The 27,536-nt window shown below is 36.2% G+C and overlaps 1 protein-coding gene across 2 annotated transcripts in view; it reads left to right on the plus strand.

Moving 5' to 3' along the window:
- Positions 1-26,908, plus strand: part of LOC135220624 (transmembrane protein 104-like) — a 137,601-nt gene extending 110,693 nt beyond the window's left edge. For both annotated transcript variants that reach the window (XM_064257934.1, XM_064257935.1), the window contains 3 exons: positions 12,537-12,695; positions 16,400-16,639; positions 24,613-26,908. In XM_064257934.1, coding sequence (XP_064114004.1) covers positions 12,537-12,695; positions 16,400-16,639; positions 24,613-24,798 — 585 coding nt within the window. In that variant the 3' untranslated portion in view covers positions 24,799-26,908. The remainder of the gene's footprint in view (positions 1-12,536; positions 12,696-16,399; positions 16,640-24,612) is intronic.
- Positions 26,909-27,536: the final 628 nt, after the last annotated feature.

The raw sequence follows: 27,536 nt of genomic DNA on the forward strand, positions 1-27,536 counted from the left end.
TGGACAGTAAAGATCACTCTTTACAATTTCCATCAAATAATACTAATGAAAATCATACCATTAAACCAAACCAAAATATAACTATCGCCCCCCAACCATCCACAAGACCCAAATATCCCATTAACAACAACAAAACAAATAACCCCTCAAACCAACAGTCCTTATCACTACAGAAAAGGAACAATAGAATTACAAAACCAGAAATTTCTAAAGCTAGACCAAAAACTTCTGAACCAATAATTAACATTACCAAACATGCTTCATGTTGTGGTTGTAAGTACATATAACCAACTAACTACCAAGACAGAGGACACAGTATGAAATTGTATTGACAATTTTACCAAATTAAGGAGGTGCCCTTTAACACACCAACATGAGAACGAATTATGTTCTGAATCCTTAAAATACAAAAAGGAAATTATAAAATAAAAAATAGACTTATTAATATTCAACTATGAAAAACAAACAACTTGCAGAATCTAATAACCAACATACAAATACAACGATTAAAAAACCACAAATAAATTCAAATGCATATAAACTACGAGATAAAGTAAAATCAGCAATCAATTTACAGAATTTAACACCAATTCCTCCCAATAATGGAATATAAAATCATTCAATGGGAATATAAATGGTCTCTTAACCCGACTACGTCTGGGTGAATTACAAAGAATCATACGAGACCACAACCCAATGTGCATATGTCTACAACATATAGGAAGTAACCCTACAAATATCCAACACTATAAAATTGCCTGTTATTCACCAACTGACGGTGGAAAATTAGGCACAGCCATATACGTTCATAATAGCATTACATATGAACCTGTTGACATACCATCTATGCCATATCAAATAACATCAATTAAACTGTATATGCCTGATAAAAGTAAAATTACTATTTGTAATTTATATAACCAACCAAATTTCAATGCAAATTTCAGTGATTTTCTGAACTTATTAGCAAAAGTATACAGAACCACTACTTACAGTAGGAGATTTTAATGCACATAATCCCATTATGGGATATTAATAACCCCACTGACACATCCGGAATCAACATAGGAGAATACTATAATGAAACACAACCTGTATTGTCTCAATGAAAGTGAAGTTCCAACATATTTTTCAAATACACACCTAACCTTTTCTTCAATTGACATGTTCATTATGTTCAAATGATGTAGCCGAGAAATTTGAATGGAACGTCCTAGACGATTCATACACAAGTGACCATTTCCCAATCATTCTGAACTACTTAAGTAATGTCAAAATATTGCCACCTACAAGATCTAATATCCAAAAAAAGCTAATTTGGGATAAATATTTCATATACACACGAAACATATCACCATTCCCACATAATTTGAAGATCACAATACTACATGTGAATCCTTCTCAAACTTCATAATAAATGCTGCAGATAAAAGTATTCCAAAAACCAAATCACATTCCACAAAATCCCCTGTCCCATGGTGGAATCCAACATTAACAACATTAAGTAAAATAAAACATATATTGAGTCGCAATCTAAACAGACTCAAAACTCGCCTTAAATCACTCAACAAAATGCCCTATAGTATAAACATATTAAACAAAATAGTTATAACAAACATAACAATTAACCACATTAAACCACTATATAACAAATATACAGCCAAATTTAGAAAAACGGTAATAGCTGAAAAAATCGCATCATGGAAGGAATATGTCTCAAACATATCTTCAAACACATCCACAAGGGATGTCTGGTCAAAAAGATAAGGAACATCAATGGAAAACATATAATACCTCCAAGAAGTGCAATACATTTAAATGGAAAAATATACCATGATACTTATGAAATATCAAACATAATTGGGAAACATTTTGAAAACATCAGTGCTTACTCCAGCCTAGATACACATTTTCAAAATATCAGAAAACAAAAAGAAAATATAATACTCAATTTTGAAACTCTTGAAGACCTGGATATAACTATATTTTTAACATGGATGAACTAGATAATGCCATCAACTCTTGTCATCCCTCTGCACCAGGATATGATAAAATATCATTTGAAATGATAGAAAAATTAGCTCCTATAGCTAAATCATATTTATTAAAATTTTACAATAGTATCTGGCTAAAACGTGTCTTTCCTGATAAATGGAAACATGCCATAATTATTCCAATAAACAAACCAGGAAAGGATGCAAATAATCCATCCAATTATAGACCGATATCTCTAACAGTTGCCTATGCAAAATCTTAGAAAAAATGGTTAATGCACGATTAACGTATGTAATAACCAAAGAATCCATTTTAACACCAACACAATCTGGTTCAATAGCTGGCAGATCAACCCTAGATCCCTTAACACATTTAGAAGATCATATCAAAAAAGGCTTTGAACAAAAGAAATTAACAGTAGCTATATTTTTTGATATAGAAAAAGCATACGATACAACATGGAAACATAACATCATGCAAAAACTCCACTCCAAGGGACTAAGAGGCCACTTACCAATATTTATTAAGAACTTCTCAACACAAAAAGAACTTTTCAAGTAAGAGTAGAAAATTCCTACTCAGTAACCTATAAACTGGAAGAAGGAATCCCTCAAGGTAGTGTCTTGAGCTGTACATTGTTTGCTTTAGCAATCAATGACATTACTATAAATTTACCAAGTGGTGTAAAAAACAGTTTATATGTTGATGACTTTGTCATTTACTATACGAGTAGTAATTTGAGACATGCTCAGAGAGTTCTCAGTACTGCCATTTCAAATATATGTAGTTGGGCAAATTCAGTTGGATTTGAATTTTCAACTGATAAAACAAAAGCAATCGTCTTCTACAAAGACAAAAGGTGGATGAAGAACCAAACAATCAAACTGCATCTTTATAGCACTGAAATACAATTTTGTACAAAAATCAAGTATCTAGGAGTAATATTTGATCAACATTTGAATTGGAAAGAGCACATCAAATACATTAAAGCCAAGGGCATCAAAGCCCTTGCCATATTAAAAAAGTTATCACACACTAATTGGGGAGCAAAGCGAGACATTTTATTAATGATATATAAGGCAACAGTCTATCCATAATAGATTACTGCTGTCCAATATATTCATCCGCCTCAGAATCTGCATTAAAATCTCTCGATGCAGTGCACCATGAAGGCGTGCGATTGTGCACAGGAGCATTCCAATCGTCCCCAACAAACTCACTTTTGGTGGAGGCAGGTGTTTTGCCCTTAAAACATCACCGTAATTTAATAACAATACAAAGAGGTCTTTCAATGCAAGCGGGATCGTCTCCTGCAGCTTACTGCATCCAAAACTGTAATCAAGTAACAGCAGTTAATAGTACTAGCTCTTTCCAAAAAGAGCTAGATACATAATGAACCATCCATACATAATATGGATCCAATTTTTCACCCACCAATGGAATTGCCACCACCATGGATTTTAAATCGAGTAAAGATATGTACCTCCCTGTCTTACCTACTCAAAAAGCAAATGACAAGTACAGAAATGTACCACCAACATGCTTTGGAGCACATTAGAAGAAAAGGCGACAAATTTATTGTATATACAGACGGCTCCAAAAATAATGTTGGAGTAGGAGCATCTGCATATTCGAAAAATGTTAATTAAAAAAAGCCTACCTTCAATATCATCAGTATTTACTGCTGAAGTCACAGCCATACAGATGGCTCTAGATATGATATCTGAGGCAAAAGCAAGTGTCTCTGTTATTTTCAGTGACTCACGTAGCGCTATAGATGCAATAAGACAGTATAAACCAGGAAACCAAATAGTACAGGAAATTCAAATAAAAATTCATCAACTCCTCCAATCAGGAATATCAATGGAAATATGTTGGATCCCAGCACACGTGGGAATAAAAGGAAATTAATATGCAGACTCTGCTGCCAAATTAGCCTGCACTATCCCTCCAACAATTTCATATGCCCCAGTGTCAGACTGGGTAAAATCTGTTAAAATATTGATTTACCAGGATTGGAAAGAAGAATGGGCCTCGGTGCCAACAACAAACAAACTTAAAAACATAAAAACTGAAGTCTATGCATGGAGGACATCCTCACAGGAGGAAAGATCAAAAGAGGTGATCCTAGCAAGGCTACGTATAGGACACACAAGATTCTCACATGGTCACTTGATGTCAACACCACATGCTGACCCAGTGAAATGTAGCAGATGTCACACACCCATGACAGTACAGCATTTGCTTGTTGAGTGCCCAAATTGGACCCAGCAAAGATCTATTTATCTGCGGAGTTCGGAAATGAAAAATATTCTTGCTGAAAGCGGGGATTTTTCAATTAATAAAATCATAAATTTTTTAAATAAGACGGGTTTCTCAAATAAAGTCTAATTTTTTTTTTTTTTTTTTTTCCCCCTCAGGATTGATCCCTGAGAACCAGCCCGAGAAGAGTCTACTTGAGACTCAGAGGTCTGGAAAAACTAACCCCTATTAATAATAATAAACCTAGTTATAACTAAAGCCTTGAAAACTATTCAAGCTGCTAATGACTATTATCGTGCATCGACAACAAGGATAAAACTCCAGTAAAGTATGCCATCAAACACAACCGTAGATAAAATTGAGATGAAAATAATTTTAATCAAAACTACTGTGCTTGAAAGAATACATTTTACTGTTGGTTTCACGCCGATATAAGATAAATAACATAAAGTTTGTATTTTGATGATATAAAGGAAAATTGCGAACCGAATCACATAATTTTTTTATTCAATAAACATGCTGCCAACGTAATCTGTTAACGAAAACAAAAATTAGTTCACAATCACAACGAGACCTATTCAATTAATATTTCCACCTAAAAAGACGTCGTATAAGGAAAAATAACCTTGTCTCATATAAGTCAAGTATCTAGATATTCGTTTATGCTAACTAGAAGCAAGAAAATTCGCTCAGAATTGCGTTAAATATGGCGAAACAAACTCTTATTCACCATCAGCTGATTTCAAGCCAAAACATTGGCCGATCTGCGGAATACTGCCTTAGATTTGCTGTAGTATTTTATAATACAATAACATGAGAATACATACAATATTATTGTATTGAATACAGTGAAGTAATGTATAACTTTGTAAAAGCTTTATGGAAAAGATGCATAATTAATAAAATAACACCATGCATTTTTCGGAACAGTGGCGGACAAGAACGAACATGAAAAAATATCCTCTGACAACGTGGAGGGTAGTTACAAAAGCTGCCTTAATTTGTATGATATTTATGTACAAAAATAAAAATACCCTATATGTAATATATTTTCATACACATTTTAAACTTAAAGCATGAACATCGATTGCTAAATTTGCACACTTTTAAACTATATTTTCAGAATAGCAGCAGGTGGTGGTTTACAATAACGAACATGAAAAAACTTCGTAGTTGATAATGTGAAGAGCAGTTTCAAAAGCTGCCTTTGTATCATATTTCTGCGCAGAAATAAAAATACCCTATACGTAAGACATTTTCATACACATTTTAAACACGAAAGCATAAACATTTATAAATCGACACATCCATAGCTAAATTTGCACTTATGTAACTATATTTTTGGCATAGAACAGCATCAGAGGCATATATTTTACCCTAATACCTATGTAATAAGTCTCCACGAAATTTGTTAATATCATTTGCATAAGCTTTATGGTCTGAACGGCATTTCTACAAATGTATGAACTCGTTAGATATAACGGCGCCAGCGGCGCTGATGATCAAATATTGTGCCTAAAAATTACCTTAAAATGCCTTATTTTTTTTATGAATATTTTTTATGACAGCCGTAAAACCGATTCGCCGCTGAGCGATTGCGCCGTTAACTGCAGGTCGCCTGTAAAGCTATTTAAAAACCAAGTACAGGTGGCCCTCGGTTAGCGGCAGGGGTTCCATTCCTGGCCGCCGAAGCTAAGCGATTTTCGACGCGGAGTGATTTTCGAGGCCAAGTGATTTTAAAACCTACGGCCTCCGCACACCTTCTTTCGGAATACTAGACCTATTAACAGCGCCCTAGACCAGTCAAACGGCACCGTAATCCCGCAATAAGTAAAATTATATTTATACTGTATAGTACTATAGAATTTACTGTACAGTGGTACTGTACCGTACATTATAGTATTATAAATACTGTAAAGTGAAAAAATGCCTAGCTTTAATCCTTTGGGTGTCCAGAGTATGTAAAGATATAATAAGGTTTTATACAGTGTGCAGGTAGCTGTAGTGTTCAAGTTACGATAATTCATCTTACGATAATCTGTTTTTATGAGAGATCAAATTACTATAGCCTAACATTATCTCTTCTTCTAGTTACGTAAGTTCAAAAACAGCAAAAGAGAATAAGTATGGTTTAACGCTGTACTCGTTGCGTAAACATGTACAGCCATGAACAAGTGAACGAGAAACAACTTTTTTTTTTCTAAGTACAACGAATTGGATAACATCATCCTTTTGGCTTGTATTATTTCAATCATATAACTATAGTACACTATTACCTTAGTTGTTTTAAATGACGTTATGTAGAACAGGGCTGAGATATCTTAATGTGATAACTTTATTTGCTATAGATCAAAGATCAATATAGATCAAAGATCAATCGGGAAATATACTGTTAAATTTAAACTTAGTTGTAGCTGAAGCTGAGAAATCTGTTCAGCTGCTAATGACCATGATCATGCATCGGCAACAAGGATAAAACTCCAGTAAACGTATGCCATCAAACAACAATAGATAAAATTGAGATTAAAATAATTTTAATCGAAACTACTGTGCTTATAAGAACACATTTTACTGTTGGTTTCTCGCTGATATAAGAGAAATAACATAAAGTTCGTATTACAATGATATAAAGGAAAATTACGAACGGAAGCACGTCGTTTTTTTACTCAAACATGCCGCTAGCGTAATCTGCTAACGGAAAAAAAATAACCTTGTCTCATATAAGTCAAGTATCTAGATATTCGTTTATGCTAACAAGAAGCAAGAGAATTCGCTCAATATTGTGTTAAACATGGCAAAACAAACTCTTGTTCGCCATCAGCTGATTTCCAAACCAAAATATTGGCCGCTCTGCGGAATTGTGGCATAGATTTACCGTAGTATTTTATAACACAATAATATGAGAATATATACAATATTATTGGATACAGTGAAGTAATGTATCTCTTTTGAAAAGATTTGTGGAAAAGATGCATATTTACTTTTTCTTCTGTGCTTATCTTAATTTCGTCATTTCGTCACTATGCCATCTACGTAGAAGTGGCACATCTCGAGCTCGTATGGTTGTACCTCAGTTTTTTGCCCGCGTAACAAGGCTAAAAATCGACCAAGTTGCACAGTTATAATTTGTACTTCTATCCCATGGAAAAACAAACAAATTGCAGTGTTGCTAAGTCGAATGTATAAGTGAGTTTTGTCTTTTAAAATAAATTTATGCAACAATTGTAAATATAATTTGTTATAGAAACATGATTCAATTATATAAATAAAAATTTTATTATTCGGGTGCGACTGAACAACCTATTATCATCATGTGAAGGGCTGTTACAAAGGCTTGAAATGGACATGCGTACTGCCACTGTATCATGTGTACATACAAAAATAAAAAAAAATATCCTGTAATACATTTTTCATACACATTTTAAACATAAATGCATGAAAAATAACAAAAAGCTGAATTTTCATTAACAAAATGAGTTATAATTAGCTCCCAAATTAATCAAATAGTTTATGGGGCCCTACCACCTTCGACCACTTTTCTTGTCAAAACCCACCAATAGTAGATGGCGGTGAGCTCGGACTAGAAAGCGGAAGAATACAAGCAAGATGGCAGCTAGACGAAAACAAAAAACACTGTTTTTGTGGCCCCATTTTGGAAATTCGTGAATTAGTTTCTGTGTGGTGGAACAGCACTACGCGCCTTATCCACATTTTTAATGATTCTTGGCAAGCTCGTACGCTCTGGAAAGAAAAAATGGCATCAACAACAAAAACAAAAAACCCACGTACTACCGTACTCGAAATCGGAATTGTCGGAGATTTACTCGAAATTGGAATTGTCAGAGATTTACTCGAAATCGGAATTGTCGGAGATTTACTCGAAATCGGAATTGTCGGAGAATTACTCTAAATCGGAATTGTCGGAGAATTCTGGCTACTTTTCATGAGAAACACAAGCAATTCACTCTCATCACTACACAATTTCCCTAAATCTAGATGCATGACCAGATTTGCAGCTGCAAATTTAACGTGATGGGCAAACGCCATGCTGATGGTTTGAATTCTGTGCTAGAATGAGGATAAGGTCGCACGTGGTTGGGTAGGATCAGGTTGGTTTGGGTTGTGCAGGGTCAAGGTCGAACTACTTACCTGTGCGGAGCAATCAGGTTTTGTTTTGGTTTTACACGGCCGGGTCTCTGAAAGTGTAAATTACCCGTATAATATAACCATGTGAAGTTTGTAAATGCATTTTTCGAAACAGCGGCAGACAATAATGAACATGAAAAAACATCCTCTGATAATGCGGAGGGCGGTTACAAAAGCTGCCTTAATTTGTATCATATTTATGTACAAAATAAAAATACCCTACATTTAATACATTTTCATACACATTTTAAACATAAAAGCATGAACATTTATAAAATCGACACATCGATCGCTAAATTTGCACTCTCTTAACTATATTTTTGGAAGAGTGGCAGGCAGCGGCTCACAATAATGAACATAAGAAAATCCTCTTTGATAACATGAAGGGCAGTTTCAAAAGCTGCCTTTGTATCATATTTCTGTGCAGAAATAAAAATGCCTTATACAGGCGGCTTGCAGTTAACGGCGCAATCGTTCAGCTGCGAATCGGTTTTACGGCACAATTTTCAGTTAACAGTGCTACTAGCGCCATTGTCTAACAAGTTCATACATTTGTAGAAATGCCGTTCAGACCATAAAGCATAAGCAAATTACATTAACAAATTTTATGGAGAGTTATTACATAGGTATTAAGGTAAAATATATGCCTCTGACGCTGTTCTATGCCGAAAATATCGAGTTACATAAGTGCAAATTTTGCTATGGATGTGTCGATTTATAAATGTTCATGCTTTTATGTTTAAAATGTGTATGAAAGTGTATTACGTAAAGGGTATTTTTATTTCTGCACAGAAATATGATACGAAAGCAGCTTTCGAAACTGCCCTTCATGTTATCAAATGCTATTTTTTTCATGTTCTTTCTTGTGAGCCGCTGCCTGCCGCTCTTCCGAAAATGTTGAGTTAAAAAAAAGTGCAAATTAGCGATCGATGTGTCGATTTTATAAATGTTCATGCTTTTATGTTCAAAACGTGTATGAAAATGTATTACGTAAAGGGTATTTTTATTTCTGTGCAGAAATATGATAAAAAGGCAGCTTTTGAAACTGCCATTCATGTTATCAAATACGATGTTTTTTCATGTTCGTTCTTGTAAGCCGCCGTCTGCCACTCTTCCGAAAATATAGTTAAAAAGAGTGCAAATTTAGCGATCGACGTGTCGATTTTTAAAACTTTTATCCTTTTATGTTTAAAATGTGTATGAAAATATATTACGTATAGGGTATTTTTATTTTTGTACATAAATATGATACAAATTAAGGCAGCCTTTGTAACTACGCTCCACGTTGTCAGGGATGTTTTTTCATGTTCGTTCTTGTCCGCCACTGTTCCGGAAAATGCATGGTGTTATTTTATTATGCACCTTTTCCATAAATCCTTTAAAAAGGTATACATTACTTCACTGTATCCAATAATATTGTATGTACAGTCTTCCCCCCGTATTCGCGGGGGATGTGTACCAGACACCCCCGTGAATAGTTAAAACCCGGGAATAATTAAAACCACCATTAATAATGCTTATAACTCCCTATCTTGAAAGTTCAGATACCATATGTATACCTTTAATAACATCCTACTTCAAATATACCTAAAATTACTAACCTATTACTGCATTAATCTTTGAGGTTATATTATTAATATAATTTCAAAGTTATCTTAAACATTTTACCATTAAAAAATATATACCTACAGCAAATAACAGAGAGAGAGAGAGAGAGAGACCAATGAATGGCAACATCATATATCTGACCATCAAGAGTGAAATTATGAATTATTCAACACTTCCAGTCTCTGTGAACTTTTTATGCCAGTCTTTAATGCTTTTAACATCTGGTGGATCTCATCGATACTCATTTCTGAACTTACCTTTAACTACAACAGGTGATTTTGTTTTGTGGTACCATAACACACACTGGGCTTTTTCCTTCAATGACACCATTTCTGCTATTCTTGACTCAGCTGGTGGATAAAGTGATCACAGTGGGATCAGTAGGCAAACAAAAGAAACTTTGTTAATTGCTCAACGGAATGTGAAAGTTGTTTGGTCATATCCACAATCATTTTAAAGTTAATTTTATTAACCAGGGAATGACTGTGTGGACACCATTTATATTTCCTTTGGATGGGGCTTTATGGGATGAGAGCGTTGGAGATGACAATTATATTACCATACTATGATGAAATTTTATTTGTGTCAATTTGACCCATGAATAAAACAGAGTAAAACAGGACTGTAAATTTATGGTGGAAAGAAAGGCACATTACGTCAACAAATTGGTCAACTATATTGTTCAAGTGTATTCAAACTGTAGCAGACTATTAATATTTGTATTTCTAAATGTAGTACACATTGTCCTTGGTAAGTGCTGCCAAGATCATTTACCAGCCTTTAAAGACTGCTTAGAAAATAACCATAGTGTAGTTGCCATATCTACACAATTTTATGGCTTAACTGTAGAAGAAATATACCAGCAAAATTAAATATTTTTATTTCTGCATACAGTACATATTGTATACAGGAAATGATGGATAAATCCTTTGATAGTCTTGACGGACATCTTAGAAAACACATTTTAAAAAGTAGAGAGTTTCCCATTAGATTGTATGGGTTGTGCCATTGTTTATGTAAGAATCATCACATAGCGTTGGTGCCAGGCAGTGCATGTCACAAACTGGTTTGGCTACTATATGCTGTCCAATCTCTCCTCTCTATATCTGTGGTCTCGCTTCTACCCTGCTCCATCGGCAGTGTATCCGTATCAGAGCTTTCAAACCTCTTCAGTGATGGAGTCGATGACTGCATCATATTTCATTCTTTCTGTGGTGGTGGCTTTTTCTCCCTCTACATCGACAGCGTATCGCTTGCAGAGTTTTGGCACCCTTTCCATACCGGTGTATTCTGGTGCTCCATCTTCTGATGCTTTCATGAAACAGTGTTTGACAGAGTTGACACCATTTTATGAGAGATTCACCCATGTTGTGAAGAAGCAGCATCACAGGTCTTGGTCTTCGTCTTTTCCTCCATCATCTTCCCTTCATCCGACCATGCACATGGCTCTCCTGCTCCAGTGTGGCCGTGTCGCTGATAAAAGGGTGTCACATCCAGCCACTTCTCATACATCGATATTTCACTCCAAGCAGAGATTGGCAATTGGGGAAATCTGCAGCAGTGTCGTCTTCCCCCAAACCCCCTGTTCGTGCTCATATGAACAAATGCAAGGCTCCTGTTAGACTCCAGGGTAGTGAAGGCTTTGGAAGCTCAGCAGTTTACTTCTGGGTCTCTCATTCCTGTGACAGAGTGAAAGATTTCTGCATGATTTCTGACATTAGTCTTCCAGTCGGCCATTTGCCCTCTCTCCTCAGCATCTCATAGTCTTTCCCATTCTTGCTCTCCAATGAGAGCAAGACGTGACAACATGGATGTATGGTTGTATATAGAGACACTGCTGTCTCATATGAGGGTATGGAAGTTGTCTAATGATGGCGTGTCCAGGAATGGATTGTCGACCTCGTTCACATTGAATGTTAAGAAGAGAATGGGATGACCTATGGCCATGCCGCATGAAGCACCGATTCCTGTCCGATCACCACCTCATTCATTCATCCTGTCAAGCGAAGATCATTGATAGAACTACAGTTAACATCTAGAATGATGCTGAATCACATTCACAGCCGTCTGAATTATGTCCACAGCTGTCCGAATCATGCTCATGGCCTTGTGCATATTATCCATGACCTTGAGAGTTGTACATGGCCTTGGAAGTCATGACCTTTGGTAATTGTTTCCATAACCAACTTGCAAAACTTTTAATGGCCAGATTTCCAGTTTGCAGAAAGTTAATCCCATACATAAAGATCTCTGGTTTGTATGTTAGGAAATATACAAATTACTTATAAATTTATCATTTTTGCAAATCATATGACTGTATATTCTTATGGTATGGAAAATTAATTTTTTTAGGATGAATCTCTTATGTAGTACTGTAATTTAGATAGTTGGTACTGTAGATTGTGAAAACTGCTCTTGAATTTTACCACAGCAAAAAGAGTATATTTAGGGCCAAAGGGATTTCATTGCAACTTTTGTTGGAATTGGTACGATGAATTGGGTTGTAATGTCTTGTTTTTTTCCAGTTGTTGGCAGCTGATTATCTTCTGATATTGTTGTTTTACTACCTTCTGGCATTTACTGGTGTATTTGCCTTCAAACATTTAGAAGATCTCTACACACTAAATTTTCAGCCTGATCCATGCAACAGGGATAATACTCCAGGTGTTGTTTACGGTTTACAGGTAAGTTTGTTTGGTTCCCTTGGTATTTCGTGTTTAGGGTTAAGGCTGAGATTTTTAGTCACAAGCTTAAGTTTTTAATTCTTATGTTGAAAATTCATTTTAATGTTTTATTAATGTCATTTATCCATGATTGTTATATTTTATTAATGTGTATCACTTAAAAAAAAAACAGGCTACATCGTTTTGGTAAGGTGTTCATGCAAAGAAGGGACAATAGTTTTAAAGCCTGTATTATCAATGTTGGCTGTTAACAGATTCCAAATTAAAAAACTAGTTCGCTGTGGCTTTAGAAAGTTAAAACAGCTACATATGACTATGTCCAGCAATGCACCACTCCCATAATATCTCCCATGGTTGGAATGCCCCTAGGGAGTTCATTCTTCACTCATACCAAGCATCATGAGGAGTTTGTGCTAAATTTTCTCCATGCAGTATTAAAGTGGCTCTCATTTTGATTAAATTTCCTCTTTGGGAGGAAGTAGTGGTTGCAAGGACGTGAAACTTGACATCACACCTCTTGCTTGCTGGATTCAGCAGGTCCCTACCATTACTATTCCATAAAACTATTGCATAATTTATTTGCAGATTATCCAAAGTATGGTTAGGTGCCATGTTGGTTAAACTTCCCAGAATCAAAAGTATTATTTTTCCTGTACTCTACAAATGTGTTTGTGGACCAGCCTGTCTGGCATATCATTGATACTACTCTGATTTGGTTCAAGTACTTTCTTTAAATACTGGTTAAATTAAGTATATCTTAAGTTTTACCAGACCACAGAGCCTATTCATAGTTGTCCTAGGATCTGACCCCGAAGGATTATGGTTTATTTATTTATTTATTTATTTATTTATTTATTTATTTATTTATTTATTTATTTATTTATTTATTTATTTATTTATTTATTTATTTATTTATTTATTTAATGTGGCTAGGAACCAATTTTTTTTTTTTTTTTAGATTTTTTTTTTTTTTTTAGATTGGGACCTACAGCTTATTGTCGGATCTGAACCACATTATATAGAGAAATTAATTTCTAATCACCAGAAATAAATTCCTCTGATTCATCACTGAGTGGCCATAGTAAGCAAACTTTTTAACTATGATGCCACTACACTCATTTGTTAGAATGCTTTATTACACTGGTTTTTTAAAGTTCCATTCTTCATTTCCTTATTTTTTATAGTATTCATGGATGTTTTTAACAAACTTTTAATGTTATTAGAATGCTTCAAAACTTATGGATGTTGTATAGCTGAGAAATTTGAAATTTTGATAACTGAGGTTAGTCAGATAACAAGTAAGTAGAACAAAATAATTTGGTGTTTTTTGTACAGTACTTTCATCCCAATGTGTAAGACGGAATGTAAATTTGCTCAGGCATGTGAAATATCTTGAGATGAACCTGGGTTTGGTTGGTTACTCTTCACTGACTGTAGTATATTAAGGGATGAAAACAGTATGTGGGATTCATCTTTATGTGGGTAAACCTTAGGCGAAAGCTGGTCTGGTCATTGAAATTAATAACAGGGTAGTTAACTACAACAGTTAATGAGGGGGTCGGGAACCCCTTCTCTGTGCAAGCAACGTTACTTTTTTATCAGCTGCCATACTGTGCACACCTTGAAAATTCTTCACATCATGGCTGGTTTTGGAGCTCACTCGGGTATTTTCTGGATGGAATGATTAATGAATTTGGCTTGTTTGTTGATTTTTTGGAGTTTAACCTTGGTTTGAATATGGCTGGCTTGTTGATTGTTCAGATTTTGACCATAAAGGCTCTCAGGTGTGATTGACTGTGTACTAGATTTGTGTTGCTAGTGACAATTAACCCGGGCTTTTTTTGTACGGCTTGCATAGGTCAGGAATGTACACTAATTTTGAACTGTGTTAAGGGTGTCTTATGGTTGCTTGCCCAGTGGAAGAAGTATGGGTTGAGGAAGTAGAAATTGAAGGTTTTGTCAGCTTCCTATGGGCAACAAAACCCTCGTCTCTGCATTGAAGTATCGCGTCTTAGCTGGTAATGCATATTGATAATGTTAAAATACTTATTTAATGTTTGGTAAGCTTTTCTGAAGTTGACATAGCAGGAAAAGAATATATTACCAAGTACAGTGGTACCCCCATATCTGTTGAACACGTGCCTGCTGTTTTGGTGGGGTGGGGCTTATTGGACTTGGATTGTGTGCATCATGACAACAACTTGAAACAGTCAAAACCAAGTGTCAGGCGACACTAGTGCCTGCACTTTACTGTTTGTCCTGCCAAACATCCACATATGTTTGTCACCCTCTGTTCCTCCAGCCATGCTTCACACTCATTCCAATTGCAGTCTTCTAATATGAATGAGTGGGCCCATTAACATGTTTTCCACAGAGTTAAAAGAAATAACGAAAACAAGGCTATGATCCCAGGCAAATTTTCAGTTGTGATGAAATAGAACTACAGATAAAACACTATTTACATGTGTTCTAAATATATGTTTTTACTTCAACATGGGCTATTATTAGAGGAGATAATGATCTATTTACATACACCAAGTCTCCACATTAACACAGGTAAGAAGAGCATGAACAGAATTTCCCATGCTGCCACTTACCTATATTCAATAAAAACTACAGATTCCATTGCTTTTTATGCAGTGGTTTCATAGATGTTTTATTCCAAAAGCTTTGAATTTTAAAGTATTTTTATTACTAGATACATAATACTCATGGCTATCCTCAGTCCAATTCCATTGAACACCCAGATGTACAATTCATAACTTTGCTGATATAAGCAGCTGTTGATGTAGCCTTGAAATAAATGTTACAGACTCCTGGAAATCATTTACCATTGCTGGTTTGACAACATTCATTTAGGGAGTAATAGTTATTTGAAACGGGAAATATAGATTAACATGTTCTTGCAAAGTTACACTTTGTAAGGTTACTATATGAACATGACACATTTAATTAAAACCCAAATGGGCTCAACTGGAGCAAATAGTAGTAGTTGGTTAGTGTTTGATTACAAGTCTTGCTGCAGCAAGGTTTACTGATAACCCCTTTTACCATACTGTAATTTTACTTTTGTCAGCTAATTTGTTTTCTTAAAATCAAGGTCATTTGAGGAGTGAAAATACTACCTGTAACATCTGTCCTTGGTTGGCCTTTACAACTAAGGAATGTTATTATTGCAAGTTGGATTAACATTTCAGTGGTACCTGTCTGTAGGTGCTTCTAGATCTCTTAATAAGCATAGCCTGGTGGAAAGAGATTGAAGGGAATGGGGGAAAAGTATTAGGTAAATACCAGTGTAGCTAAGGGCTGAGGTGAAACTGCAAAAAATCTTTTAGTGGTGTCTGAAGCAGTAACCTCAGTTAATGAGGACAGCTTGTACTTATGAACCATGAAATAGAATTTAGAATTTCTATTTTTATCTGTATTCTGTCAGTAAAGTTCTCTTTGATCAGCTAAATTAAATAAATGTGGCTTTTTAACATTCTAGTAAATTCATATACTAAAATATTAATTTTTGGTGTCTTAACTGTTAACTGTAAGTGTATTTTTATACTGGTATATTTCTAGAAGATTTACTTTTAATGAAGACTGAAGTGAAATATCAATTGCAGTACAGTAATTCTCAACATACTCCTGTTTACCATTCTATAAGTTTTAATTTTTTTTTATTTTATACAATGACTAAAAAATATATCTCTTTGCAGATTTTTTTGTTGATGTTCCCTGTTTTTACACTGAGCACAAACTTCCCAATTATAGCGATCACACTTCGAAATAACCTCAAGGGTCTGTTCCTACGGGAAACACGACGATATTCATTCTTCACTTCACGGTGTCTTTTTCCCCTTCTATCTATTATACCGCCTACATTAGTTGGATTGATAACTTCTAATGTTGAGTTTCTAGTCGGCATTACTGGAGCGTATGCAGGCTCAGTTATTCAGGTAAGATCATTTTATTTATTCTTTTTCAGTGAATTACAGCAGAGTTTTATAAGATGAATACAGAAAATTCTTTACCTAGACTCCAAATGTGATATGTTTTCTGAATTAGTATACACATATACTGTATGCTAAAGCGTAATAGATATACAACTTTGATATAGTATTTATATAGCATGTCTCTCTCTCTCTCTCTCTCTCTCTCTCTCTCTCTCTCTCTCTCTCTCTCTCTCTCTCTCTCTCTCTCTCTCTCTCTCTCATTTTTATAAATTTTCATTACAATGCTCTGGTGTGCTGTGTTTTCCAAACTTACAACATGAAGCTGGAACAAAACCTTTGGTGTAACCGTGGGAACTGCCTGGATTTGCAAAGCCATTTTCTAATTCTGCTTCATCTGGAGGTAAAGGCATGAGAAGCAAGGAGATGGAGCAGTGGTGATTGAGAAATCAGTGAGATTTATGATAGCTGAAGGATAGAGACAGTGACAGAGAGTATTAATGCATATGTTATCAATAATGAAGTTATCATTGATACATAACTCACGGTATAGCTGCCCTGCATTATCCATGGATTAAGCAATTACTGTTTCAGTTAACCTTTATTGCAAAGTAAAGAATATTGGAAGAACAATCCCGAAATTTGCTATTTTCTTAATGTAAAATTCATTTGTGGCTCCTGTCTTTGCTAGTAGCGTGCATTTTTCATTTTGAGGACTACTGTTTCTTTATCCCTGTGATCCTCTAGTCACTTGCCCATCCTTTATGATGAGTTAGTCACCTTCAAGCATCCATAGTGTGAATGAGCATATCCATGAATTTTTGTGCTAATTTTCTTTTTGTTTCTGTGGTTGGTGCCTCAGCTTTAGCTATAGTGTTCTTGCCTGTAGAGGTTACCTTGCAGTCTCTCTTAGTATCTTCTTTGGTCTCTTTGAATAATAATTCTGTCACTTCATAATGACTGGTAACCTCCTCATTTTCAAGGCGTTCCTGTGGCAAGTACGTCTCCCCTGCTTCACGTATTAGATCCCTTAATCCAAATGTATCCTTAAGCTGTGCTGAGAAACCTCAACATCTATCATCCCCATTCCAGACAGTTCTACTCAATTCCCCAGGCATAGCCAGAACTCTGTCATTCTTTAGTCAAGTGAGCCTCCTTTTAAGTTCAGTGAGCCTCTTTTTAATTTCAGTTATCCCTTATCCGTTTCTCATGTCTGTTGGGTGCTTCTTGTGCTTCCACCAGTTCTTGCTGCTTATGACCATAAGTTTTTTCAAGTGCCTGATTGTCTTCTCTGCCACCTCTTTTAAGTGACTTGTCCTCTGCTCCTTCAAAGTCTCATGTTCATCCTTCAAGGGTGTCCTCCTTGTAATGATGGGTTGAGGGTCCAGCAAGGGTTATGACCAACCTTAGAGTACTGAACCTTACCTTTCTCTACCTGGCCAGCAACTTTGGGGAAATTCCATCAAACTCATGGCTGCTCATTATTGGCTGGCTCCCCTTTTCAGTGTTTCTACAGAGAACCGGCTGGAATGGGTACTTGGTTCCACTAGTTTTGTAGACTGGTAGCTAATTTTCAACTGAGGGTACAGCTAGGGCTCATTGGCTTATTTCTTCCCAGTTTTGTTTGTGTTGAGCATTCTGAACTTGCACAAAGATGAAAGGAAGCAATATCTGGTAGCTATTCACCAGGTGTCAAGGTGCACAGGTGGTGTGCAATGGTGACAGGCTGACAGTACTATACTATCTCAATCACATGGTTATGGGTTGCCTTAGAGTAAGAGCCCGTGTCAGCACAAGGCTGGGTTAATCTAAAACAAAGGAATTGGTTACTCACTAACAGATATTGTGTGCAATTAGTATCCTGGTAGTTGAGCTAAATTATTTTCTATTTAAAGGAAATTTAAGATTATTATTGTTCTTTCGTTTCTTATTTTCTTTAAGAACTATGGTATAAATTTTTTTTGTGATGCAGCCCACACCATTTTTCATTTTGAACCTCATGCACCGATAACTCCATTCATATATGTTGTTACCGTCACCATTTATTCTAGGCTTATGTGACCCCTTTTAAACCATTCATTTATAAAAAAAAATGTTCCCAGTTTCCATATATGATAAATAATTGAATTTTCCTTCATATTTGTAAAAATGTTCATTCAATGTTTTATGTCATATTAAAAAGAAAATTGGCAAATAAGATTTATAAATTTATCATGCAATCAAACTGATATACTACTTAACATTTGGCTTTGCAGGCATGCCAACTGAATCTCAGAAAGGTCTTTATACAGATGATACTCTGAAAATGGTTGGTAGGAATTTTCATATCTAAACATATTGAGATGCTTCTTGACGATTCAGGCAGAATGCTTAAAAACCTACTTAAAATCTGGAATTTTCATGCAGTTTTATTTTTAATCTGTTATAGTTGATTCTGATTGTCATATTATAAAATTTTTTCTTACACTAATTGATATATGGAGTATAAAACACTTCATTGATATATGGAGTATAAAAGAGAAATATGACCCAACGATATATTTTGTAAAGTGATGGAGTATATTGCCATGTAATTGTATACATAGTGAATGTTTTGAAGAAGAGAGATGCTACTTTGCCGAACCTCTTGAGCTTGCTTTTAGTGGCAGAGCTTCTATCCCTGCTTGCATTCTATCCCATACCCTTTATCTTGTTTCTAATGACCTAGCCCTTGAGTTAGGTGGTAAAGTCCCCTCCCTTGCCAGCAGGGCCATGCTCATCAACTTACATGCATCAGCTTCATTATATTTATTGGCTTGTTTCATTTCCCAGTTAAAGTTGCTTTACCAAGTGGGGAATCCTTCAAGCCGTTTCTAGAGAACCTTAATACCACATTACCATTACAAAGTGTTCATAAATTTATTCTTTAGAGGTTTTGCCACATCAAAGCTTCTTTGCTTCTTAGTTTCATAGTCTGAAGTTCCCCTTTTGTTCCAGATTCCAAGGCAATTCCATTCAAGTCCCTTGGTAGGAGATCCCTGAAGTCCTGCCAGTTGGCACCTGTCTTGGGGAGTTTTGGAGGGCTTGAGAGCCCATTGGCACAAAGCTTTGAGTTTTAGTGTATCTACTATGGTCATTACATGCTGTTGATGTATGGCCCCCACCACTGTCTCATTTAATTGCCTTTGACTTTTACCACTCCAGTCCAGTGAAGAGGGAGTTTTTTGTCAACACTGTGCCATTGAGGAGATTCTTCTGGAGTATACTGGTATTTGTCAGTCTGCTCTTCCTTGGCCTGAAGTCTGCATAGAGGTGGGGCTGATAATATGTCATGGTTAGCTCAGGTTTATTTGATTTACTCCCTTTCACATGAAAACTGTGGAGTCCGTCTACCGAAGTAACTTTTCTTGCTTCAATAGATCGAAGGATGTGTACTTCTATGTCCCAATTCATCCATTCTCCTGGAAGTATCTTTGTTTGCTACCTAGGTGCATCATCTTGGCCTGTGGCTTCATTGTTACATAAATGATTAGTTGGCCTCAACCTCTTCAACGTTGGAATTGAACAGACATCTGCAGCTTCTTTTAGACTTGTGTTGATCTCTGGTCTTTTAGGTGAAATGGGAGAAGTCTACTTGGGGATGCACTATCACAAAATTTTGTGTGTGTTGGAGGGCTGAGTTCATCTCTTTCTGAATACCACCAGGTTTGCACCGTCACTTCCACATTTGCTGCTTCTGGCTACATTTGTCATCCTGTTGGAGGGAAGTTAGCCTCAGTGTTTCCACATGTGAGGATCCCAACTGCAAAGCCAATTCCTAGTTTTCTTAGGTGGCTGGACCATCAGAAAAGCCAATTGAAGGGAGTGCCAGTGGTACTACTGGATCATAAACTCCTAATGTTTTCCAATGCCCCAACTGTGGTATTGGTTGCCCTTCTGTTGGAATCTTAGTGAAAATATCCAGGGAATAGAGCTGCAAGCAAGTAAACTCCCAGAAATTTGGCTAATCTTCGTAGGCTTCCAAGCATTGTTCTATTCTTGTTGTATTGTTAAGTAGGGTTATGGCCAACACCATCACTAACCTGAGGAATCAAAGCTTAACAAGTTTTAAGTCTTTTTACTATGGCTGTAGAGATCTTTGCTTTGGCTCATTGGATTCTTTTGTTAGAGTGAACTCCTCCTCACGGACATCTGCAAGACTTAGTTTAGGTGTGCTTACTCCCTTGCTGATCTGTTTGCTACATTGCTGAATGACCACTGTATTGTTCTGCAGCGAGACCCAGTAGATCTGGCAGTAGATGCCATGCTCCAGCCTTGAAATGTGTGCAATGTGCGTTTTGAAAGTTGACAAGTGCTGGACTAGTACACTCATTGCTCTCTTTTGGCTGCAATGAGTTTGGCTTCTGTACCTTCTGGAGCTCAGTCTGGTTTCTTCCCTCTTGAAGGTGTCTTCAAGCAGCCCTACTTCCTCTGGTTTCAGTCTTTCAGTCCCTACACTGCCATGCTCGGGGACTATCAAACAGTCTGTGAGATAGCCAGTTTAGAAGCTGTTGCGATTCGGTGCTGGTCCTTCTTACTAGCTACTTTTTGACAATTTTAGTATGCCCTAACCTTTCGTGCCCAAATTATCCAGACTTGGACATGCTCTTGATAAGTCATTAGTTTGTGTTTGCAACCCAACAGGCTGTAATTAATGAGGAAATAAATGCGACGATACATCACTATTGTTAGATAAGTAAACGAGTAGATAGCAAGGCGATAACATCTATTATATGTTTGTCAATATATGTATGTATGTATGAATGGTATGGGCGCCCGGGGCGTCGGTCTGACGGGACTGGGATTCGGAACGGAGATGGGTTTCCATCCCGGGAAGGTAGAGACCTACGTTCAGGAGCCCGGAAACCCCCGAGAGCCCGGGCTCCCAAAATTTCTACTTTCCCCCCCCCTCCGAAGGGTTAGAAGGGATTTCCTGAAACAGAGCTGGTTCTGCCTGTGAAACGGGGCTGGCTATGCCCGTAGACTTAGTTACTTTACAAATTTCTGTATACATATGACTTATCATATGGAAAAGAATACTATAGGGTAAATATCAATGACATCAAAGAGGGTCGTTTTAGAAGGGGGTTGACAGAGAGAAAATGAGCGGGAGAGAAAGTGAGAGTAGACGGGGTGTTAGGGAGAAGAAAGAGGAAAAAAGGCAGAGAGAGAGAGAGAGAGAGGTAGACGGGGTATTTCGTTAGGGAGAAGAAAGACGAAAAAAAGAGAGCAGAGAGAGAGAGATGAGAGAGAGACGAGAGTTGAGCGAGAGAGAGAGAGAGAGAGAGAGAGAGAGAGAGAGTGGTATTACTGAGAAGAAAAAGAGTAAGAGACAGTGATTGTTGGAGAGAGAGAGAGAGAGAGAGAGAGAGAGAGAGAGAGAGAGAGAGAGAGAGAGAGAGAGAGAGAGAGAGAGTTGAGGGGGTGTTAGGTAGGAGAAAGATAGAAAAAGTGAGAGAGGGAGAGACAGACAGACAGACAGACAGAGAAGAGTGGTTGTTTGGAGAGAGAGAGAGAGAGAGAGAGTTGGTATTACTGAGAAGAAAGAGGGTAAGAGACAGGGATTGTTGGAGAGAGAAAGAGAGTGAGTAAGAGAAAGGAGAGATAGAGAATTGAAGGGGTGTTAGGAAGGAGAAAGATGGAAAAAGTGAGAGTGGGACAGACAGACAGACAGACAGACAGACAGACAGACAGACAGACAGACAGACAGACAGACAGACAGACAGACAGACAGAAGAGCGGTTGTTTGGAGACAGAGAGACAGAGAGTTGGTATTAGTGAGAAGAAAGAGTGAAAGAGACGGTGATGGTTGGAGACAGAAAGAGTCAGAGAAAGGAGCTTTCTCTTTTCTTTCTTTTCCATTTCAGTTTCAAGCTCCTTCAGTTCCCAGTCAGGTTGGCTTTTTGTTATGACTATCAATAAAGGCCAGGGACAGTCTCTCAGAGTGGCTGGCATCAACTTGGAGCAACCTTGCTTTTCTCACGGGCAGCTTTATGTGGCGTGCTCAAGACTGGGCTCTCCAGAACGCTTTTTCATTTTGTCACCGGAGGGAAAAACAAAGAACATAATCTACCTAAAGGCTCTCCGGTGCATTGGAATCTCCCTGCCAACACCAAGAATTTTTCATTCCGTATATGGTTATGATGCTTCATTTTGATATTCATTTTCAAGGATGATGTTTGTTTTGTCAGATTTGCGTTTCTCACAATACAGGTCGTGGTACTGTATTCAATTGTGGCTTGATTTATCTCTTTTCTTTCCATAAAGTATGCTCTGGGTTACATGGACCATTCTAGCTGGGACCCGCCTGTAGAACGGGTAACCAACTAGTGCCAAATAAAGAATATTTGTGTGTGGACAAAGAAGGGCTGCATTTAAAAGAATCTGTTTCAGACTTGGGGCTGGGAAGGCCTCAAGTTTCTTTAGTGGTAGTACAGTAATACCCCAAAACTTGCGCGATTCAAGATGCATGAATTCACAGACACCAAACTTTTCATTGGAACCTAACAAAAATGTCATACATAGGTTTTACACAAGACATGCAAACATTTGCAAAAGTGTTTGTTTGTAATTTATAAGTTTTCAAGCTTTTTATGTGTAATTAGATAACAAATAATCAAAATATTAACTCTCTCTCTCTCTCTCTCTCTCTCTCTCTCTCTCTCTCTTCTCTCCGTCCTCTCTCTCGTCTCTCTCTCCTTCTTCTCTCTCTATCTCTCCTCTCTCGTCTCTCAATTCTCTCTCTCTCTCTCTCTCCCTCCTAAGATAAGAGAATTTTTTTTGGTACATGTATATGTTTATTTGTTTTTATGATAAAGCAAATCATTTACCTAATAATAATAATATACCTGTTCTAATTACAAAATTCGTATGTGACCTGTATTTGGTCCTCAAGACCTAAATTCATAACCAATCAATCAATCAATCTAAGGCAGAGCTGTCAAATATGTCAATTTAATAATATATAGGGAAGGGGATTGTTGCTGACTAGCAGTTCAAAAGACTCTCTCTCTCTCTCTCTCTCTCTCTCTCTCTCTCTCTCTCTCTCTCTCTCTCTCTCTCTCTAGTGGTAGCACTTACACATATTTTACAACCTGTGTATTTCTCTGCACATCTACCTGTACAGTAGATGATTTTAAATTTATCTAATTTTACCTGCACTGTCTACAAACTGTAAGTGCACCATTCTAAAGCATAGACACGTAACTAAGAGTTGTATTAGTCCACAAATAAAAAACTGTTTGTTCATAAAAAGAAATTCCAGAACAAAGAGAAAGACAATAAAGAAGTTTCTTAAAAACGAGGTTGAGAAGACTAATGAAAATAGATTGGTTGGAAGGGGAAAGAGAGTAATGTATGTGTAATCTTCACACACTCCTATATTTTTATGTCAGCCATTTATTTCTTTTTTAAGGGTAATGCATTAAGCTAAATTTTAAATGAAATTACAGTAACCAATTTCCTTTAAAAGGTAGTTTAATAATTAGGGAGTGATTAAGGTCATATTTAGTGTTTAAATACTAGAAAATAGTGTTTACTATTATCATTTTTAGAGACCATGCCAAACTTACATGAAAATACACCTTGTGCAAAGGGGTCTGGAACCTAATCTTGCTTTAAGTTCAAGGTATGACTGTATCTCAGTGAAAAGTTGATGTAGATGCATAGACAGTTCAAAGAGAGTTAAGTGTTGTGAGAGATGTTTGTGAAATTAGTTAGGTGGTTGATTTTTGAAGTTATCAAAGGGAATATGATAGCTCTTCTCATCAGCATCTTGTATTTCACATATACTGTATACCATTGGAAGTGACTGTATTATAAGTTGAGAGTTCTGGCTACTTTACCTGTTTGCATTCCATTCACTTCATTGTTTCATTGATATAAAAAAATTTGATTGACACATTTTATTCTTGTACTTGACCCAGAAATATATTCATTTTTTCATGATACTTTCTTTGCAGTATGTTGTCCCAGCAACACTGGTATATTATGCCCGCAAGATGACTTTGCAGCATATTGGGATGGGGGTGAAAAATCCATTTTCATCTCCTCTGCAGCATTCAATTTTCCTCATTGTCATTTGTGGTTGGGCAGTACTGTGTTGGATTTTTGTCAGCATATATCTTTTTGGAGAATATAGAAGTTAGTACCATAGGTTTTTTTTAGTACTATAAGACAATATCAGAAATTATTGATATATTTGGATTTATATTTTATACAGGTAATATACAGAATGTTTCTTAAATGTGTGTATGACTTGAAACTGAAATGACATTAAACTAATATTGATCATGCTCAGGTCTGCTGTTTTTACCTTTTAAGTCCTTGCTCATATGGTCAAGTCCATTGCTCATTCATTAGATTATTGCAGTATCATGGAGGTTGAACTTCTTTACTGTATTGTCAACCATATGAGCTCAAGGTTTTATAGGTATGATATGTGAAAGCCCATTTCCTGTAAATAGCTCTTTTTGAAACATGGTACTGTAATTGTTTTAATTAATTTTTTAATCATTAAAGACCTCAGTCATTCTTGAACATTATTCCAGTTTTTATCTTCCATCTGTAACCTTAAGGTACAGTGAATTCTGTGTTGCTAGGTTGTAAAATTTAGATTTTTTTGTTTTAGTATGAAAGATAATTTTAAGAAATATGCCACTTTTTATTACTGATTGTATTTATCAACACATTGGTGCCATCCATTATGAATTTAGGTTAATTTCTTGGATACAATGCCACTAATCAAAAATGTTTTGCCCATCTTTGTTAATTTTATTAATTGGTGCAGTATAATATAGTATTTTATACTTGTTTCATTAGTCTAGTTCTGTTTAACAACAGAGGTCCTTCATTAGAGCATCTCATGAACATTGATAAATTAGTTGGTGTTATTGTAATGTATCTTTGAGCGAGAGCATTGTACGTATTGATTTAGTTTGGGTAAACTTGTAATCTTAATTCTTAAAAAGGCAGTGAATTGCATATTGATTTATAGTTGCAGAGGAGGAAAGGGCTTTGAAAATGTTTTCGTTTAGCATAGTACTAATGCTGTTGAATATTGAATGTGTATGGAATTTTTTCCTCCGTCCAAACTGTCATTCTGATGTAAAGTGCTCTAATTGCACTGTAGTTGTTAACAGATTTACACTTAATGAATTACTAGGTAGCACGAATTCAAGTTTGAAGCTCTTTATATTACCATTTACATTTTGATGAAAGCTCGCAGCCAAAAAGGTTTTGTGATGAATAAATGTATCATTTATTCATAATAAGGGTTTGATTTGATAATTTCAGGATTTAGTTGAGCTGATATTTAGATTAGATAAAGTTAGTGTCGGATTTATAGTAAAGATTTCAAGTTTGTTTGCTGAAGGTATTTTTAATATTTTTAAATCTTTACCTCGTGAAAGATTTTTTATTCACATTTATTTTTGAATATGGTAAATTTTTGTTTGAAGCTATTTCCTGTAGTATTTTAAAAAAGTAATTTTTGTATGGTAAATGTTTACATTTTCAGTATTTATAAATATAATATACTGTATTACTTTCCTCTTCTCATAATTGCTGAATTTGTTGAAACTTCTACACTACATTTCACCTCAGGAGTAGCTCAACAAAGCCTGTTCCTGGTAGTTATTGACCTCTTTCTCTCTAAATAAAGAAAATAAGTTGCTTGATAATAGATAATTGATGAAATTATTAATGATCATTGAGCATTTAACTGGTGCTTTTAAGTAGTACAGAAAAAAATTAGGATAGGTTAGTAGGCTGTGTCGTATCATTTTTTTTAGCCGGCAGACACATTTCTGTTAAGGTTGTTATATTGACATTGTTAGTATGGGTCAGGTTGTTTTAATTGAGCCTAGTTAGAGAAGGTTTGATGCTCTTATAGTGTACAATATGCTCAAATGGGTTCATACATTTTGAATGTATAAGAGAAAAAGGATAAACTCAGAAGGTCCAAGTACTTACTGAAACTAGTAAAGTGACTATTTTTATAAATTCACCTTTTAATGTATCTTGAAGCTCAGTAATACTTAATTTAGAAAAAGTGGAGAGAAGCAATTTTCAAGTAAAAATGGTACCTATTAAGGTTTGATGATAGATGTGTTTGTCTTTAGTTTCGTTGTAATTTTATAAATTAAATATAAAGCAAAGGTTGACAAAACAAGTCTTAGTAAGAAGGGCGTGCAGTGGCAGAAGGGAGTGCAATGGCAGAACTCTCAAAAGGAAGTTTGTTCATACACGAAACAAACCTTCGGTCTTAACATTAGGATTTACTAGCGCCAAGCTGGAAACCGGTAGAATTAAAATTACACTTGTGAGATCCAGGGACTAATGGCATCTATACCAGGTCACGGGGCATGTATACCCAGAATGCCCACGGCTACCTGTGACCCATCAGTTATTTTCCTACCGCCTTTAAGATAAGACGTGTTACTGTCTATCTCATTTAAAGCCGGTTTTTCAGTTTGCCCGTTCTTTATCCATTTCATTTTTTATTTTTCATTCCTTTTCTTTCTCCAAGTGTGATCAGTGTGTGGTAAGAGTGTATACGTGGTATGATGGAGAATTTTGCCTCAACATCGGGATCGTCTACCGCTTCGCAGAGGAGACAAAGGAAATGCCCAGGAGTCAGTGGCTTCCCTTGTTCTAGGTTCCTAACTTCGGTGTCGACGGATCCTTATCCAACGTGTAGTAGGTGCAGGGAAAACGTATGTAACGGTTACTAATCCGTGTTCTGTTTGTCGCGGTTGGTCGGTGGAACAGTGGAAGAAGTTCTATGGGAAAAGCCAATACAAAAGAAAGGGGGTGACGCCATCTTTGGATGACCAAACCTTACCGGCTTCTTTTGTATCGGTAATAAACCAGGCTGCTCCATATG

The sequence above is a fragment of the Macrobrachium nipponense genome, chromosome 2, assembly GCF_015104395.2.
Source record: "Macrobrachium nipponense isolate FS-2020 chromosome 2, ASM1510439v2, whole genome shotgun sequence".
Taxonomy (NCBI): Eukaryota; Metazoa; Arthropoda; class Malacostraca; order Decapoda; family Palaemonidae; genus Macrobrachium; species Macrobrachium nipponense.